Source organism: Salmo salar, chromosome 01 (genome assembly GCF_965601325.2).
Source record: "Salmo salar chromosome 01, fSalSal1, whole genome shotgun sequence".
NCBI lineage: Eukaryota > Metazoa > Chordata > Actinopteri > Salmoniformes > Salmonidae > Salmo > Salmo salar.
Window position 1 is genome coordinate 96,834,385 of NC_138291.1, and position 20,860 is coordinate 96,855,244.

Consider the following 20,860-nt stretch of genomic DNA (forward strand, 5'->3'; position numbering starts at 1 on the left):
CACTCAGACATTACATCGGCTACACACAATGTCTTAGTAAACCCAAGAGTAGACTAAAACACACGGGGGAAAACGTTGCGTAATTGCGCATGGGATCAATGCTTTTCTTGTTTTGGAACGCCGCTCATTCAAATGTCGTTGCTGCCACCCGCCAAAAATTGAAATTCCGTTTCAATTAGCGTCCTAATTAAGACCACCCGACCCACCCACCCACACACACACAGTCTCAGTGTCACCAGAGAGGCAGAGTAATCAGCTTAGAACCATCAGCACAAATGATGTCCTCTTTCACAAGACACAAATATGTTTCTGAAAGTTTCACCAATGAAAAAGAATGAACAGTTTACCAAATGTTATGGGCTAGTTTAAAAATCTCTGTTGTTGGCTAATATTGAAATAACCAAAAACCTGTTGACTTTTTTCTGGAATAACAAACTACGCGTTTTTCTTTAAACTGAGGACATTGTTGTAGGGACGGCAGCGTGCGCCGAGGGGAGCTCTTTCTCCCTAGTACATTGTGGAGAGAGCAGGTGCTGCTGCCTGAATTACCATACAGCTGAGAGCAACAAAGAAGAAACTTATTCTTTCCCTCGGCCCGCACAATAATAAAGTGCCTTAATGACAGCCATGCGAACGACACACCAGCTCAGTTTTACTGCCCAGCATACAAGAATGTAAAATGTTAAATCTATACATATATGCCTAAAGTCAACACAATATTACAGTTGTAAAAAAAAAGACAAGAAAAAAGCATCCACTTGACCTGTTGATGTGTAAAGTTGTCAAAACTCATAATAAAAAAAATAAACTATGTTTTTGTAGATTTCATTGAATTATATCAAGATAATATCCTTAGGTTTTTGGCAAGATTTTCCAAGAGCTATGTGAAAACCTGTTTATAAGTTATTGATTTTCCATTTTGATTAAATGTAAATTCATGTTGACCATTAGTTTTATATTGTGATTAAATACATGAATTGTTATTGTGTGAATAAACAGTTTGTGGGCACACTTTAACAAATTTGTAAAAAATGAAATAAAAAGTTACGTTTAGGAGAAAAGGGTGATGTTGAAAAGCTAAAGAATGAAAAATAGTCTTACATTAAGCGTGGAAGATGTAGGCTATTTGGAGCGTACCGTTGCCTACATGGGTTTTACAATGCGGATATGTTATGTGATGTAATTTGAGGTTTATATCAGAGAGGGATGTAAAGGATTCTGGAGGTGAACATTTTGTTGGAATCTAAATGAGAGTGTTTTGTTTTGTGCCATGGGGAAGGGTTGTACATTTTACAGCTCAATGACCATTTGGCGATATTTTGAGAGGGAGGTTTTGAAAAGTGTCCGTTTGTGACAGCTCGAGACAGATTGGGGAGTAGACTAGCTAATTTGCATCTCATTACCGTAGCAGCGCAGTCTGTATATAACTAGCAGCAGGCAGGCTGGGACCTCAGACACACGCATAGTTACATAGGGCGAAGATCTGAGAAAGCCTTGGGGAAGTGTTTTGGATCACTACATTTTTTTATCATTGTCAATCAAGGGGAAATAAACAAAACACAAGCAGCCTTAAAACTGGGTTGTCTCATTTGCGCCCTCAAGTCAGAAGCTGTGCTGAACTGCAATATCTAATAACTGGATCGGTATTAACACCTTGGCACGGAATTTCGAGTTCATTCCCCATTTTTTCGTTGGGATTTTTCGTCACCGGCACCACTGCTGAGGATTACATTGTATTGTAAACTTTGTTCATGAAGTCACACTGAGAAGCATCGAGAAACTCCAGTTCCATTCAAGACGTCTGAAGACCGTACGGATTTTTAAGTGGGACTTTTTATTACGGAAAATAACTTTCTCGATGATTTTCTGAGCCGGGTTATACGTCAATTGCCCTGGCTCGTGGACATTTAACTATTTATTGAATATCGTCAGCACAATGGGACGCCAGTCGCGTGTGATAGCTGTCATCCTTTGTGTCTTGATAGGCCAGGTATTGCGAATTTGACACTCTTGAATTGATTTGTAATTTAAGTTTATTCATTAGTCATGTGTAGGCTACATATCAAAAACATAATAGAATACAACCTTCATGTTTTAATTGTGTTTTTACAGGGTTTTTGTTCAGGGGTTTTCGAGTTGAAGTTGCAAGAGTTTCTCAACAAGAAAGGAGTGACAGGCAATACAAACTGCTGCAAAGGAGCCTCTGGGATTCAGCAGTGTGAATGCAAAACGTTTTTTAGAATCTGCTTGAAGCATTATCAAGTTAATGTATCACCGGAACCACCTTGTACCTATGGTGGTGCGGTGACTCCTGTCCTCGGATCAAACTCCTTCCAAGTGCCGGAAACAACTGCAGAAGCATTCGCCAACCCTATTCAGTTTTCTTTTGGATTCACGTGGCCGGTGAGTATTTAAGCACAGCTTTGTCAAATTATACAATCTTGGTCAGCATGCTCAAGGTTCACCAATTTTGGGGCTTTGACAATGCCATTAACGGTCATAGTGAAATGTAACATATCCCAGGACAGGAAGAGGGACTAAGGCACGTTTAACAAATGCTATCAGGGTGGGAAACTTCACATCCCCATAGTTGGAGTATAATTGGTATCTCTGCATGAAACTTCGAGTAAATGGGGAAGTGGTGGAATTAAGTGTGAAGCCTAAAAGTGGCACACCTCTATCAGGCCTAACAGAAGCCTAACGGTGGCTCACCTCTATCAGGCCTAACAGAAGCCTAACGGTGGCTCACCTCTATCAGGCCTAACAGAAGCCTAACGGTGGCTCACCTCTATCAGGCCTGACAGAAGCCTAACGGTGGCTCACCTCTATCAGGCCTGACAGAAGCCTAACGGTGGCTCACCTCTATCAGGCCTGACAGAAGCCTAACGGTGGCTCACCTCTATCAGGCCTAACGGTGGCTCACCTCTATCAGGCCTAACAGAAGCCTAACGGTGGCTCACCTCTGTCAGGCCTAACAGAAGCCTAACGGTGGCTCACCTCTGTCAGGCCTAACAGAAGCCTAACGGTGGCTCACCTCTGTCAGGCCTAACAGAAGCCTAACGGTGGCTCACCTCTGTCAGGCCTAACAGAAGCCTAACGGTGGCTCACCTCTGTCAGGCCTGACAGAAGCCTAACGGTGGCTCACCTCTGTCAGGCCTGACAGAAGCCTAACGGTGGCTCACCTCTGTCAGGCCTAACAGAAGCCTAACGGTGGCTCACCTCGTCAGGCCTCAGGCCTAACGGTGGCTCACCTCGTCAGGCCTCGGCCACGGGCCCCCGCGGCCACAGAAGCCTAACGGTGGCTCACCTCTATCAGGCCCGACAGAAGCCTAACGGTGGCTCACCTCTATCAGGCCCGACAGAAGCCTAACGGTGGCTCACCTCTATCAGGCCCAACAGAAGCCTAACGGTGGCTCACCTCTATCAGGCCTAACAGCCCAATGTTTATGGCCTGTGGGGCCTCAGCACCTTCTAACCCTTTGGCACAGTTGTTCCTTATTATAATTGTTCTTTTTTTTCAACAGGGGACATTCTCTCTCATTATTGAGGCCCTACACACAGATTCTGGCGATCTTTCAACAGGTAAATTCAATACAGAGCAACAGGTCACCAAACAAAACGATTAATTGTAAATATGTATAGGGATGTATGTACTAATTCCTGTATTCACAATTTTCAGATAACCCTGAAGGTCTGATCAGTCGCTTCACCACTCAGAAGCATCTGACAGTGGGCGATGAGTGGTCCTCTGATTTACAGACTAGTGGAAGAACAGAGCTGAAGTACTCCTACCGATTTGTTTGTGATGAGCATTACTACGGGGAGGGTTGTTCTGTTTTCTGCCGTCCACGAGATGATGCCTTCGGTCACTTCACCTGTGGGGACCGTGGCGAGATCATCTGCAACTCAGGATGGAAGGGAACCTACTGCACAGAACGTAAGTAGGCTGCATCCTCCTTACTTCTGCTTTGCCCATACTAACTTTTGTTCCATTTTTCTTTTACAAAAGTATGAATGTGGTTAATTTGCAGTCATTAGTCAGAATAAATCATGCGTTATTACCAAATCGTTTCACTTATCAAAATGTGGGTTGCACTGTTTAGGCAAATTTAAATAAGAGAAGTTTGCCGAATATTCACACCCAAGCCATAGATTAAATGCAATGCCTGATTGGCTACTTGGCAGTGCACTTGGCGTTGATTGGCTTAGTGAGGTATTGTTGGAAGCAGGCAGCTGCTGAGTGAGAGTAGACAATGGACCAGCTGTCCTGCACTGGCACCACATACACCAGCTGTCCTGCACTGGCACCACGTACACCAGCTTTCCTGCACTGGCACCACGTACACCAGCTGTCCTGCACTGGCACCACGTACACCAGCTGTCCTGCACTGGCACCACGTACACCAGCTGTCCTGCACTGGCACCACGTACACCAGCTGTCCTGCACTGGCACCACGTACACCAGCTGTCCTGCACTGGCACCACGTACACCAGCTGTCCACATTGTATCGGCACAGACTCAGGGACATTAAGGGGAGGGGTTATATAAGCAGAAAGAAAAAAGGGACTTGTGACCCATAGTTATGGTTAACCCTAACCCTTCTGACCCATAGTTATGGTAAACCCTAACCCTTCTGACCCATAGTTATGGTAAACCCTAACCCTTCTGACCCATAGTTATGGTAAACCCTAACCCTTCTGACCCATAGTTATGGTAAACCCTAACCCTTCTGACCCATAGTTATGGTAAACCCTAACCCTTCTGACCCATAGTTATGGTAAACCCTAACCCTTCTGACCCATAGTTATGGTAAACCCTAACCCTTCTGACCCATAGTTATGGTAAACCCTAACCCTTCTGACCCATAGTTATGGTTAACCCTAACCCTTCTGACCCATAGTTATGGTTAACCCTAACCCTTCTGACCCATAGTTATGGTTAACCCTAACCCTTCTGACCCATAGTTATGGTAAACCCTAACCCTTCTGACCCATAGTTATGGTAAACCCTAACCCTTCTGACCCATAGTTATGGTTAACCCTAACCCTTCTGACCCATAGTTATGGTTAACCCTAACCCTTCTGACCCATAGTTATGGTTAACCCTAACCCTTCTGACCCATAGTTATGGTAAACCCTAACCCTTCTGACCCATAGTTATGGTAAACCCTAACCCTTCTGACCCATAGTTATGGTAAACCCTAACCCTTCTGACCCATAGTTATGGTAAACCCCAACCCTTCTGACCCATAGTTATGGTTAACCCTAACCCTTCTGACCCATAGTTAGCCGAAAAAGAAGCCTTTGTATAGGCAGCAACTGTGTTAAGCAGAATGTTGGTCCCCTGGTGACAAGTGGAGCATATTCTCTAGGTAACGGCTAATGGGGCCACCAGCCCACTGAAATGAATGAACCAGTGTTTACTGAAAGGGCCTATCTGAAAATAAGCTCTGCTGGTATAAACACATGTTCCAATGAGTTAGATTCCCGTGATTCACTTGTGATGGTCTATCTCATTGCAGCAATCTGTCTTCCTGGTTGTGGCGAGGAGCATGGATTCTGTGACAAGCCTGGTGAATGCAAGTAAGTCCCAGTGATTTGTCCATCTTCTGTCTGGGTTAAACACCAGTCAACAGGATCACCGTTTGGTGTAGTTTCATATATGCCAGATATCTAACCATGACCATTGTGTGTGGTTACAGGTGTAGAGTTGGCTTCAGTGGGCGTTACTGTGATGACTGCATCCGCTATCCAGGGTGTCTTCATGGCACCTGCCAGCAGCCGTGGCAGTGTAGCTGCCTGGAGGGGTGGGGTGGCCTCTTCTGCAACCAAGGTGAGTTCTGTTTATCTCCCATATGCAACGGACTAGTGCTCATCTGTCCTTCTCCACCAGATCCAGACTGTGCTGGTGTTGAGATGACATACAGTATCCCCACTATGTTATCTAAGCCACCATACCAATCAGGTTCAGAGAATAGGGCATTCTTGGCCTTAAAACAAGTCATAAAAACATCCTGGATATCACTGTACCTTAACTCTCAGAAGACTAATCGGCATGTGCCATTGTCTGTTTCAGATCTCAACTACTGCACACACCACAAGCCCTGCGTGAATGGAGCCACTTGTACCAATACTGGCCAGGGTAGCTACACCTGCTCCTGTAAACCCGGCTTCACTGGGGCCAGCTGTGAGATTGAGGTTAATGAATGTTCCGACAACGCCTGCCAAAATGGGGGAAGCTGCACTGTAAGTATCTTTTTCTGAGCTGCCCCTCATTAGTTACATTAGAAAGCATTTCTCAGTGATATAGTGTCACATAGTGTGTGGTGCTGCTATGCTAGAGCTGGCAGGCATTCCTCATGGTGAATGTAGCAAAACAAATTAATAACAAGTCATTAAGGAGTTGTAACTTTTGCTTAGCAAGTGCTTTGTCTCGCCTCTGACAGGATTTAGAAAACACATACACATGTGCCTGCCCCCCAGGCTTCTATGGCAACAGCTGTGAGCTCAGTGCCATGACCTGTGCTGATGGGCCTTGCTTTAACGGCGGACGCTGTGCTGACAACCCAGAGGGAGGATACTACTGCCAGTGTCCTCTCGGCTATGCCGGATTCAACTGTGAGAAGAAGATCGACCACTGCACCTCCAACCCATGCTCCAACGGTAAGCTGAAACAAACTTCTCCAGTTCTGTGTTTACCAGTTTAACCTTTCTATTCAAAGTCTGAGGACATGAATGAATACTGTAACAGTTGGTTTAACATGCCTTTTTAATGTCTCCAGGTGCCCAGTGTATGGACCTTGTGAACTCCTACATGTGCCAGTGTCCTGAGGGCTTCTCCGGAGCCAACTGTGAGGACAACATTGACGAGTGCGCCAACTACCCCTGCCAGAATGGTGGCACATGCTTGGATGGCATGAACGATTACACCTGCACCTGCCCACCTGGATACACCGGCAAGAACTGCAGCTCGACCATCAGCAAATGTGAGCACAATCCCTGCCACAACGGAGCCACCTGCCACGAGAGGAAGAACCGCTACGTGTGCGCCTGTGTGCCAGGCTACGGCGGCCATAACTGCCAGTTCCTCCTGCCGGAGCACCCCCAGGGACAGCCCGGGGTGGAAGGAGCTGGTAAGAGATACTCTGATGAAGAGGACCAAGGCACATTCCCCTGGACTGCAGTGTGTGCTGGGATTATCCTGGCGCTGCTGCTGCTGGTGGCCTGTGCCGTGCTGGTGGTTTACATCCGGGTCAAGGTGCAGCAGAGGAGTCAGCAGGGAGACACCCACAGTGAGAGTGAGACCATGAACAACCTGGCCAACAACTGTCAACGGCCTGACAAGGACCTATCTGTCAGCGTGATCGGCACGACAGGGGTCAAGAACACCAATAAGAAAGTGGACTTTCACTCGGACAATGCTGGAGGAGAGCAGAATGGCTACAAATCCCGATGTTCGTCAACGGATTATAATCTGGTGCATGAGCTGAAGCCAGAAGATGTGTCGAAAGAGGACCAAGAAAAGAGTGAAGCAAAGTGTTCCGAATCAGATTGTTCTGAATCTTTTTGTTCCGACAGTGAGTTTGAAGAGAAACACAGAAAACGTTTAAAGAGGTGAATATCTACACATTTAGATATAAATTATGTGATGCTTGTCTGAAGAGTGAATGTTGATGTTAATGTATTCATTTTTCTTGTGTTCTCAGTGACGCCTCAGAAGATAAACGTCCAGAGGAGTCAATGTGCAACGAAGCATCGATTTGCAACAACACAAAGTACCAGTCAGTCTACGTCATATCAGACGAGAAAGATGAATGTATCATTGCAACTGAGGTGAGTTGATTTTCCTCTTTTTCACTGCTGAATGTATCGCTTTACAGTTTGCATATTTAGTTTTCACTGGTTGGCGTATAGCCAAATACTCTGAAACTAAAGCATCTTTGCCTCTTGTCTTCCCCAGGTGTAACACCAAGCTGAGCTGTAGCTCGTCTTCTCTACTGGAGGTTTTACTCCGGTGAATGCTGCTCAAACCCAGGGGGAAGGTTTCCCTTCGTGTGACTGCTGCTGTGAGACCAAGACATTGACAGTGATATTCAGAATGAGCTGGTTCTCAACTGAAGTAAGCACAGTGGCTGCAGATAAAGGATGTTGGACCACACTGGTCCGTGCTCTCACAACTTATGTTTCCCAGGAACGTGCGTAATATGGATTTGTTGCACTGCCTGTGAGGACAGTTGTACCTCATTGCACTATGGAGGGTTGCTTTTTAATATGTATTTAAACATACACATTTGAGTTAATTACTGTGTATAATGAGTATGCACTGACTGCAGTGTATATTTGTAAAGCCTTTGAGGCAGTCTTCTGACTTAGTTTTAAGATGGGAAAATACTGCCTTTAAATTTGTAAACATACTGTTGTGTTTTTTTCAAAGATGTATTCTTTTAATTTAATTGTGTTATGTGTTCCATTTGTTTGTGAATTTGTAGATTTCATTTTGATATAATTTATGTCTAATGTATATAAGGCAGTTCAGGTCAATGTGACTTTGTTTTCCAACAAAAATGTATTTAAGAAGCATTGTACAGAAGCTATTGGAATTGTTGCCCATTAAGAAAAATCAACTAAATATTTTTCAAAAATAAATAATGTATGAAATAATAGCATATAAGTGTCTTTGATTATCCACCTACATAACATGTCACGCAAAACATTGAATATTAGAGTGATTTCTCTTTGACATAAATGCATGCAATGTTTCACCCTAAGTTCTATACGTAGTCTTAATGTAAACTGTGTATTCTTGGCCTGATGCAACTGTCTCCCTGAGGGACCTCACTAACTGGCACAACCGGTAATCACAAATTACTACCCTCATCTTGATGGCAATTTATTTTTTGGAAGAAAGAGCCTTCTGACAAAAGAAGAAACCACCCCTGGAAAATGATCTGGTCAGTGTTTTCCAACTTTTTTGAAACCTTAGTCAATGTCATTTAGTAAGGCTAGATGGTAGCCTACAAGCAACTTGCACTTCGTACTCAAAGACTGATTTGGATCTAACTCGATGAGAATCCAAAACCAGCACGACAAATGGTTAGAAACCTATATGAAAGCAGGAAACACAAACATCATTACCATATGTACTGTATGACTGTCTTCATTCATAATCACTCTTTGAAGCATTGAGTAAGAAGTGGACAGCTGAAAACTACACTGAATAACACATTGACCTGCAGCTGTCCAGATGGAGGGACACCCCATTCCAGAGTTGGGGTGCATGAGGCAAATGCATTATACTGTACCACTGTAGAAGCACAACAGAGCCAAGCATCCAGAGTTGTTATATTTATGTTCATAGAATGCTGATCCAGAGTTGTCATGTTTATGTTCATAAACTCAGCAAAAAAAGAAACGTCCCTTTTTCAGGACCCTGTTTTTCAAAGATAATTCTTAAAATCAAATTAACGTCACAGATCTTCATTGTAAAGGGTTTAAACACCATTTCCCATACCTGTTCAATGAACCATAAACAATTAATGAACATGCACCTGCGGAACAGTCGTTAAGATACTAACAGCTTACAGACAGTAGGCAATTAAGGTCACAGGTATGAAAACATAGGACACTAAAGAGGCCTTTCTACCGACTCTGAAAAACACCAAAAGAAAGATGCCCAGGGTCCCTGCTCGTCTGCGTGAACGTGCCTTAGGCATGCTGCAAGGAGGCATGAGGACTGCAGATGTGGCCAGGGCAATAAATTGCAATGTCCGTACTGTGAGACGCCTAAGACAGCGCTACAGGGAGACAGGACGGACAGCTGATCGTCCTCGCAGTGGCAGACCACATGTAACAACACCTCCACAGGAGCGGTACATCCGAACATCACACCTGCGGGACAGGTACAGGATGGCAACAACAACTGCTCGAGTTATACCAGGAATGCACAATCCCTCCATCAGTGCTCAGACTGTCCGCAATAGGCTGCGAGAGGCTGGACTGAGGGCTTGTAGGCCTGTTGTAAGGCAGGTCCTCACCAGACATCACCGGCAACAACGTCGCCTATGGGCACAAACCCACTGTCGCTGGACCAGACAGGACTGGCACAAAGTGCTCTTCACTGACGAGTCGTGGTTTTGTCTCACCAGGGGTGATGGTCTGAATCGCGTTTATCTTTGAAGGAATGAGCTTACACCGAGGCCTGTACTCTGGAGTGGGATCGATTTGGAGGTGGAGGGTCTGTCATGGTCTGGGCCGGAGTGTCACAGCATCATCGGACTGAGCTTGTTGTCATTGCAGGTAATTTCAACGCTGTGCGTTACAGGGAAGACATCCTCTTCCCTCATGTGGTACTCTTCCTGCAGGCTCATCCTGACATGACCCTTCAGCATGACAATTCCACCAGCCATACTGCTCGTTCTGTGCGTGATTTCCTGCAAGACAGAAATGTCAGTGTTCTGCCATGGCCAGCGAAGAGCCCGGATCTCAATCCCATTGAGCACGTCTGAGACCTGTTGGATCGGAGGGTGAGGGCTAGGGCAATTCCCCCCAGAAATGTCCGGGAACTTGCAGGTGCCTTGGTGCTAGAGTGGGGTAACATCTCACAGCAAGAACTGGCAAATCTGGTGCAGTCCATGAGGAGGAGATGCACTGCAGTACTTAATGCAGCTGGTGGCCACATCAGATTAAGACTTACTTTTGATTTTGACCCCCCCTTTGTTCAGGGAAACATAATTCCATTTCTGTTAGTCACATGTCTGTGGAACTTCTTCAGTTTATGTCTCAGTTGTTGAATCTTATGTTCATACAAATATTTACACATGTTAAGTTTGCTGAAAATCAACGCAGTTGACAGTGAAATGACGTTTCTTTTTTTGCTGAGTTTAGAATGATGATCCTGAGTAGCCATGTTATTGTTCATAGAATGCTGAGGCAGATCATGTTTACGTTTGCTCCGTTTTCTATTTGATAAATAGCATCCATCTGTAAAAATGATACAGTATGATACCTTAGAAATGTATCAGTTAGCTGATATATTGTTGAAACATTTTATGTTCTTATTTACACAACTATTTATCCGTGTTTACTATAAAGATGAATTATTTTAGAAAGAAATTTGCTCCTCTAGTTCGCCATATGAACAAAGATTTGACTGCAGCAGGGGTGTATAGGTTTTATATTCTGACCTGAAGGGGTAAATAGGTTTTATATTCTGACCAGAAGGGGCAGGGGTAAATAGGTTTTATATTCTGACCTGAAGGGGTATATAGGTTTTATATTCTGACCTGAAGGGGTATATAGGTTTTATTTTCTGACCTGAAGGGACAGGGGTATATAGGTTTTATATTCTGACCTGAAGGGACAGGGGTATATAGGTTTTATATTCTGATCTGAAGGGACAGGGGTATATAGGTTTTATATTCTGACCTGAAGGGACAGGGGTATATAGGTTTTATATTCTGACCTGAAGGGACAGGGGTATATAGGTTTTATATTCTGACCTGAAGGGACAGGGGTATATAGGTTTTATATTCTGACCAGAAGGGACAGGGGTAAATAGGTTTTATATTCTGACCTGAAGGGACAGGGGTATATAGGTTTTATTTTCTGACCAGAAGGAGCAGGGGTATGTAGGGGTAGTTGAATGTGTACTATCAGGTTGCTCACTGAAATGATAAACAGTGCTCTTGAATCAAACAGCTGTGAGCAACTTTAATCATGGATGAGGAAAGTTAACCTAGTGTTCTGACCATGCTAATGATGTGGCATAGCAAATATTCATCGACCAGACCTGCCTTATACACCTGCTATTCTTATCAGGTTATTGGTAATATGATAATCCATCTTTTTGACAACTCACTTTATAGTCCATGTTATCTCCTTTTTTTTATATAAAACAATGGATGTTGCTGTCTTGAATGAGGTCCAAATAAGAGAAAGAAGGACAATAGCAGCAGTTAAACTTCTAAGAACAATAATGAAAGTGTAAATGTTACACTGTACTCTTCCTTGGAATATGCTTTAAAATACAAAATGGAGTGTCTTCTTTGTGCTTTATAAATGTAAGATAAGGTCTCCTTAGGCTTGGTAAAAAGTTCCAGCCACTTCCATGTGCCCTTTTTGTTTTCAACTGAAATTAACTTTGTTTTTACAACCAGCCAGAGAGGAGCGGTGGGACTGTTTGCCCTGTAAATACAGCGTGAATATAGTGGCTCCAATAGGGACCAGTGAAAAGTATTTGTTGGACAGCTGTTTTCACGTACTATGCTTAGCTTTTAACTTAACTTTTTTCAGTAACACAATGGCTTTTTTCGCTGAGTTGGAAAATACCAGAAGACAGGTCTAAAGCAACCCTTTGTTTCTTCATTCAGTGTAGTCCTGTTCCACGGCTCTTCGTCTCATGGGGAATATCTTTTTTTTATACTTTTTTTCTCCAGTTGTGTGTCAATAATCAAACAAAGGTCACCAATTAATGCCAATATGCCAGAGTGTTTTGAATGAAGAACTTTGAAACTCTTTGATAAGCATGAAATAAAGGATTGTCAAAAAGTCAGATTTACTTGCATTTATGTTTGGAATTACACTAAACTATAACATTGAGATCTTAATATTCAAAATGTTTACATTTTGTTTTTGACTAAATATTCATTCTCTTGCTAAATGTTTTGTTTCCTAAATGTAAAATGTTGTACCCCACGTCTGTAATCTTCTAACAGCCTCTATAAATGTACAACCACTATAAATCTGTCTGTAATGCATTACATAGACAAAATAACTATTTACATAATAATAATCATAATGGCTCATGGTTCTTTTAAAAAAGCATACCTATTCATGCTTATAAATGCATTTGTAATGCAATTCCCACAATGTCATGGGTGTAATGCATACTTCTTGTGAAATGTTCTTGTCACGTCCTGACCCTTGTAAGATGTCATTTTCTATAGTAGAGTAGGACAGGGCGTGATTTGGGTGGTTTTCTACGGTTTCTATTTCTATGTTTAAATTGTAGTTTTTCTATTTCTATGTTGAGCTCCAATTGGAGGCAGCTGGTCCTCGTTGCCTTTAATTGGAGATCATATTTAAGTAGGGTTTTTTTTTTCCACCTGTGTTTGTTTGGGCAGTTATTTTCTGTTTAGTCTCTGTACCTGACAGAACTGTATTATGATCGTTTGCCGTTTGTTATTTTGTCTTTAGTGTTTTGAGTTAATAAATATCATAATGAGCACTCAACACGCTGCGCTTTGGTCCCCTCTATACGACAGCCGTTACAGAACTGCCCACCACAACTGGATCAAGCAGGGTGCTCGGGAGGAGATGGATACCTGGTCTCTGATGGAGAGGCTAGAGAGGCTAAACTGGACTTGGGGCCAAGTAATAGATAGATATTTAAGCCTGCCAGGGAGGCACGTGAGGCTACAGAAACCCAAAGAACATTTTTTGGGGGGCACATGGAGCAGTCGGCGGAGCCGAGGAGCAAACCAGAGCCAATCCGGGAGAAGAGGGAAAATTTGGAGAAGGGAGAAATGGAAGAGTTACTGAGTTGGGAGGACGCACAAGTTTTTCCCAAAGGAACGTGTCGTCAGTTTGGTGCCACCTGAGTCAGCTCCCCGTACTCGTCCTGAGAAGTGTGTGGAAGTTCCGGAACAAGTAATACAGGTTATACACACCAGGTCTCCAGTACGTCTCAACAGTCCGGTGCGTCCTGTACCTCCTCTCCGCACTCGCCCTGAGGTGCGCGTCATCAGCCCGGTGCCACCTGTACCGGTCCCACGCATCAGACCTCCGGTGCACCTCCACAGCCCAGTACGTCCTGTGCCTCCTCCCCGCACTCGACCTGAGGTGCGTGTTACCAGTCTGGCGCCACCTATGCCAGTCCCATGCATCAGACCTCCAGTACGCATACCCAGTCCGGCGCCTCCGGCGACGCTCCCTCGTACAGCACCTCCTGAGACGGCCTGCAGCCTAGAGTCTTCGGCGATGATCTACAGTAAGGTTCATCCGACGACGATCCACGGTCCGGTGGTACAGAAGCAGAGGGATCTGCGGGCGGAGCAGGGGTTACGCCCCGAACCAGAGCCACCGCCGCTGCTGGAGGATCTGCTGGATGGTAAGGTTCTGGGTATTGCACTACAACCGCCATAGACAATTGTCACCCTCCCTACCCTCCCTTTTTGTTTTGTGGTTTCTAATTTTAGTTGCACCTTTGGGGGGGGGGGGGGGGGGGGTGTACTGTCACGTCCTGACCCTTGTAAGATGTCATTTTCTATAGTAGAGTAGGCCAGGGCGTGACAGGGGGTGTTTTGGGTGGTTTTCTATGATTAAGTTCAAGTTTTTCTATTTCTGTTGTTTTTTGGGTTGATCTCCAATTGGAGGCAGCTGGTCCTCGTTGCCTCTAATTGGAGATCATATTTAAGTAGGTTTTTTTTCCACCTGTGTTTGTGGGCAGTTATTTTCTGTTTAGTCTCTGTACCTGACAGAACTGTATTCTGATCATTTTCCATTTGTTATTTTGTCTTTAGTGTTTGAGTTAATAAATATCATAATGAGCACTCAACACGCTGTGCTTTGGTCCCCTCTATACGACAGCCATTACAGTTCTTCTTTTCAGCTATTGGTGGTGCATTCATCCTTAGGATTTGCGTCTTCTATTCATTCACTGGGGGAGGGGGGGGTTGATCCAAATATGTTTTGAATATGGTGGAATGCCAAATGTTTGTGTGTATTGTTTTCTGTTGCAAAACTGCTGTAACGAGTGCACAGGGAGTCGGGAAGCAAGTTCTGGGAGTGCATAATTTAATGAACAAAACACGAACAACAAAGACAGGAAACTGAAACAATAACGCCTGGGGAAGGAACCAAAGAGAGTCACACACATACACACACACACACACACATACAGGGAAGGTAATCAGGGAAGTGATGGAGTCCAGGTGAGTCTGATGCGCAGGTGCGCGTAACGATGGTGACAGGTGTGCCCCATAACAAGCAGCCTGGTGTCCTAGAGGCCGGAGAGGGAGCACACGTGACAGTACCCCCGCCCTGACGCGCGGCTCCTGCCGCAGGACACCGACCAAAGGGACGATCCCGGGGATCTGGAGCGGACCGGTCACCTCCACTGAGGTGCAGAAACCTGACGAACCAGCTGAGGCGTGAGAACCTGATGAGCCGGCTGAGACCTCCCCGGTTGCCTCAGTCGATGCACGGGAACCTGTTCACCAGCTGAGGCATGGGAGCCTATCGATCCCGCTGAGGTTTGGAAATCCGTCGAGCCAGCTGAGGCAGGGGAACCCGACAAACCACCTGAGGCCTCCCAGGTAGCTCCGGTTCGGACACCCGGACCCGACATCACTTTCAACACAAAAAGATTTTAAAAAACTGACCCCCTGATGCTTCCCTTTGGTGAGGCGCTATTCTGTAACGAGTGCGCTGGGAGTCAGGAAGCAAGTTCAGGGAGTGCATAATTTAATGACCAAAACAAACAACGCACAGACAGGAAACAAACAAAAACAATAACGCCTGGGAAAGGAACCAAAGGGAGTGACATATATAGGGAAGGTAATAAGGGAAGTGATGGTGTCCATGTGAGTCTGATGACGCGCAGGTTCGCGTAACGATGGTGACAGGTGTGCGCCATAACGAGCAGCCTGGTGACCTAGAGGCCGGAGAGGGAGCACACGTGACAGATGCACATAAGCGGTAGCTCCTAAACATCTTCCCATCATGCAACAGGACTGAGATCCCCTTGACAACAACACTGAAGTTAACAGTTTTGGCGCCATTCTTCAGTTTGACATTTATAATATTTGAAGTAGATGCCATTGGTCAATGATGTTGATTAGATGTGACACTAATTATCAACTCACAATGTAGCTGCAGGATCTTTTCCTGAACCGTCCTGGATAATGTACTGTACATCCAAGAGATGCCCAATGGTGGTGTTTTTCCATTTTAACTTTTACTTACGTTCAGCCAATTGTTTCAGGCTACGGCTAACAAACTAGCTTTGTTATCTGTAGGTTATTTCTTAAATCCACCGTGGTCCCTCTTTGAAGACAGAATTACTCTGGTCCTAATCTATTTGACCATGACAAGAGAGCCCTTAGTGTTCTGGTTGGTAAAGTCAATGACTTTCCCAGGATGTCATTCATCTGGTCAGATATCCCCCGTTCATCTGGTCAGATATCCCCCGTTCATCTGGTCAGATATCCCCCGTTCATCTGGTCAGATATCCCCCGTTCATCTGGTCAGATATCCCCCGTTCATCTGGTCAGATATCCCCCGTTCATCTGGTCAGATATCCCCCGTTCATCTGGTCAGATATCCCCCGTTCAGATATCTCCCGTTTCCTTCATCTGGCTTCATTTGTCTTCTTGTTTCATTAAAAGGGGAGATGCTGGTGTTGTGGATCCCCTTTGGAACAGTCTGTGTGTGCACTCTTACTTCTGCAAGCCCCTCAATGGCAAGTACAATTGACAGATTGTGGAAAGAGGATAATATGGAAGAAGAAAGGGGATCATGGTTCAACAATGAGTCATCCTTTGTTCCTGTATAGTGGTCACCTGTCACTCCCTACAATGCAGCACCACCCCACTTTCTACTGCAACCTGGAGCCTTAGATCTCATTCGACGGGCTAAGGATAGGATTTAGGGTTGTGACAGTGAAGTCTTGGGAAACAAAACGTGCATGACAATGAAAAGGACACAAAGGGAAGTGGTGGGTGTAAAAGGCAGCGTGCGGATTGGTCGACACATCTCCAGAAAGGGGAATACTGTTGACAACACTCGACCAATCCCCACGCCGCACACAACCTCTACAGGATCGGTGGGTCCCCCACGGGACGGTTGAGCTAACGTAGGCTAATGCAATTAGTATGAGGTTGAAAGTAACAAGAAATTTTACCAGGACATAGACATATCTGATATTGGCAGAAAGCTTAAATTGTTAACTGCACTGTCCAGTTTACAGTAGCTATTACAATGAAATAATATGCTATTTAAGGAGAGTGCACAGTTAAGAACTTGTAAAGTTACTAATAAACCAATTAGGAAAACTTAGGCGTCTTGATACAAAATGTTGAACAGAAATGCAATGGTTCATTGGATAAGTCTAAGACTTTGCAAATACACTGCTGTCATCTAGTGGCATAAATCTCCATTGAGCCTGGGCTGGAATAAAACATTATGGCTTTTCTCTTGCATTTCAAATATGATGGTATTCTCTTCTACCAGATCTAATGTGTTATATTCTCCTACATTTATTTAACTAAGCAAGTCAGTTAAAAACAAATATTTATTTACAATGACAGCCTAGGAACAGTGGGTTTACTGCCTTGATCAGGGGCAGAATGAAAGATTTTGACCTTGTCAGGTCAGTGATTTGAACTAGCAACCTCTTGGTTACTGGCCCAACACTAACCACTAGGCTAGCTGCCACCCCATTCCTTTCACATTTCCATAAACTTAAGTGTTTCCTTTCAAATGATACCAAGACTATGCATATCCTTGCTTCAGGTTCTGAGCTACAGGCAGTTAGATTTGGGTATGTCATTTCAGGCGAAAATTTGAAAAAAGGGGCGGATCCTTAAAGAGGTTTTAAACAGACCGAAGACATTTCTAAATAAAGTTATTATGCAAAGGAATGAGGAGGACTACTCTGAGTAGTGATGAAATAGTTTAATGGACAAGCTTCTCCAGTTAAATCAATTAGATACATGATAATGAAGAAAAAGGAACAACTTTTTGGGGATGAACATGGATACATTTGTCAAAGTTGCAGGGTAAATCTAGCCAAATGAATACATTTGTCAAAGTTGCAGGGTAAATGTATGTTTGAATGGATACATTTGTCAAAGCTGCAGGGTAAATGTATGTTTGAATGGATACATTTGTCAAAGCTGCAGGGTAAATGTATGTTTGAATGGATACATTTGTCAAAGCTGCAGGGTAAGTGTAGCTAAATAGGCATGTCATAGCTGCAGGGTAAATGTAACTAAATGGATATTGTAAAAGTAGCAGGGTAAAAGTAGTCAAATGGATACATTTCTCAAAGTTTCAGGATAAATGTAGCTAAATGGATACATTTGTTGAAATTGCCAGGGCAAATGTAGCAAAATTGATACATTGGCCAAAGTTGCAGGGTAAATGTAGCTAAATAGCAAATGTATTTAAATTGATACATTGGTCAAAGTTGCAAGGTAAATGTAGCAAAATGGATACATTTAAGTTTCAGGGTAAATGTAGCTAAATTGATACATTTGTAGAATTTGCAGGGAAAATGTAGCAAAATTGATACATTTGTCAAAGTTGCAGGTTAAATGTTGCTAAATGGATACATTTGTCAAAGTTGCATGGAAAATGTCACTAAATGTATATATTTGTCAAAGTTGCAGGGTAAATGTAGCCAAGTGGATACATTTGTCAAAGTTAGAGTAATTGTAGCTAAATGGATAAATCTTTCTAAAATGCAGGGTAAATGTAGCTAAATGGATACATTTGTCAAAGTTGCAGGATAAATGTAGCTAAACGGATACATTTGTCAAATCTGCAGGATACATGTAGCTAAACGGATACATTTGTCAAAGTTGCAGGGTAAATGTAGCTAAATAGCAAATGTCAAAGTTGCAGGGTAAATGTAGCTACATGGATACATTTGTCAAAGTTGCAGGGAAAATGTAGCTAAATTGATAAATTTGTAGAATTTGCAGGGTAAATGTAGCTAAATAGATACATTGGTCAAAGTTGCAGGGTTGTCATAAATGTTGAAGCCGTGTTGAAGAGAACAAACTGCATGCGGATACTCATCTTTTTAATATATATGTGTGTGTGTGTGTGTGTGTGTGTGTGTGTGTGTGTGTGTGTGTAAAGTATACACAGAAAACCAATAAACACTCACAACATGCTACTTACGAACAAACGAATAGCAGTGTTAACTCAACCACCCACAAAACCAAGTGACAAACATACTCCTAATTATATGACTCCCAATCAGGAACAACGATAACCAGCTGTCCCTGATCGGGAGCCACACAGACCCACATAGAAACACAACACCCAGAACACACAGACACTCTGCCACGTCCTGACCAAAACTACACAACACCCTCTGCTGGTCAGGATGTGACAAGGGACAATGTAGTTAAATGGATACATTTGTCAAGGTTGCAGGGTAAATGTCACTAAATGGATACATTGGTAAAAGTTGCTGGGTAAATTTAGCCAAATTGATATATTTGTCGAATTTGTAGGGTAAATGTAGCTTAGTGGATACAGTTGAAAGCGGAAGTTTACATAAATCTTAGCCAAATACATTTAAACTCAGTTTGTCACAATTCCTGACATTTAATCCTAGTAAAAATACCCTGTCTTAGGTCATTTAGGATCACCACTTTATTTTAAGAATGTGAAATGTCAGAAAAATGGAGAGAATGATTTAATTCAGCTTTTATTTCTTTCATCACATTCCGAGTGGGTCTGAAGTTTACATACACTCAATTAGTATTTGGTAGCCTTGCCTTTAAATTGTTTAACTTGGGTCAAACGTGTCAGGTAGCCTTCTACAAGCTTCCCACAATAAGTTGGGTGAATTTTGTCCCATTCCTCCTGACCGAGCTGGTGTAACTGAGTCAGGTTTTTAGGCCTCCTTGCTCACACACGCTTTTTCAGTTCTGCCCACACATTTTCTATAGGATTGAGGTCAGGGCTTTGTGATGGCCACTCCAATACAATGACTTTGTTGTCCTTAAGCCATTTTGCCACAATTTTGGAAGTATGCTTGGGGTCATTGTCCATTTGGAAGACCCATTTGTGACCAAGCTTTAACTTCCTGACTGATGTCTTGAGATGTTGCTTCAATATATCCACACAATTGTCCTTCCTCATGATACCATCTAATTTGTGAAGTGCACCAGCCACTCCTGCAGCAAAGCACCCCCACAACATGATGCTGCCACACGTGTGCTTCACAGTTGGATGGTGTTCTTCGGTTTGCAAGTCTCCCAAGTTTTCCACGAAACAAAACAATGGTCATAATGGCCAAACAGTTCTATTTTCGTTTCATCAGACCAGATATTACGTTCTCCCCTCGGGTGTAGCTCGTCTGAGGAGGAGACGTAAATGCCTGGGCCTAAACACACCAGGTAATACAGATGAAAAGGGAAGAAATGTGGGGTGCAATGAGCGATAAATAAATCAGACCACAACCAGAACTCAATTTTAACCCTCAGGGGATGTTTAGTGAATTTGTTAAATAAATAATATAAAACACCCATAAATAATCAGTAAGAAACAAAACAGCCACAACAAGGGAAGGTAAGAGAAGGGAAATATTTGGGATCGGGGTCCAAGTAATGAAAATAAACAAAAGGTCCCTCCTCTTCTACACACCTAATCCTTCCTAACACACTCTAAGCCCTAACCCACTGTCCTACCTGGTTCCAAGAAAAATACAAGGGTGACACCCTCCCGGCTAACCTAGTGTATAAAACAATGGGTTATCTACATGAGAATGTACACCCATGGGCAGATCTACCTTTTCCCTTCTCCAGGACCTAGGTAGGGTGGAGCGCCTCAGGGGGACAGGCTGAAACACAAGAAAATTAACACAAATAATCAAACAACAAACAAGTATCCTCTCTCTCTCTCTCTCTCTCTCTCTCTCTCCCCCCCCCCCCCCCCCCCCCCACTTCTCTCTTCTCACACGGCAAACAGATATCCTCTCTGTAATCAGCTACAGCCACGCCCACCATCGTTAGCCGCAACTCCGTACACCTGTAATGCCCAAGACAAACACACTAGCAGGGGAAAAATGGGGAACAAGAAAAACGTAACACGTAACACCAGAGGACATTTCTCCAAAAAGTAC

At 43.7% G+C, this 20,860-nt stretch overlaps 1 protein-coding gene across 1 annotated transcript; it reads left to right on the forward strand.

The window, feature by feature from the left end:
* The first annotated feature begins 1,436 nt into the window (after positions 1–1,436).
* LOC106610689 (delta-like protein D) lies at positions 1,437–8,661 on the forward strand. The gene is made up of 11 exons (XM_014210161.3): positions 1,437–1,990; positions 2,113–2,403; positions 3,525–3,582; positions 3,680–3,937; positions 5,523–5,583; positions 5,703–5,833; positions 6,077–6,246; positions 6,447–6,663; positions 6,783–7,614; positions 7,707–7,833; positions 7,961–8,661. The coding sequence occupies exons 1-11, from the start codon at positions 1,937–1,939 to the stop codon at positions 7,964–7,966; spliced, it is 2,205 nt and encodes a 734-aa protein (XP_014065636.2). The 5' UTR covers positions 1,437–1,936; the 3' UTR covers positions 7,967–8,661.
* Positions 8,662–20,860: the final 12,199 nt, after the last annotated feature.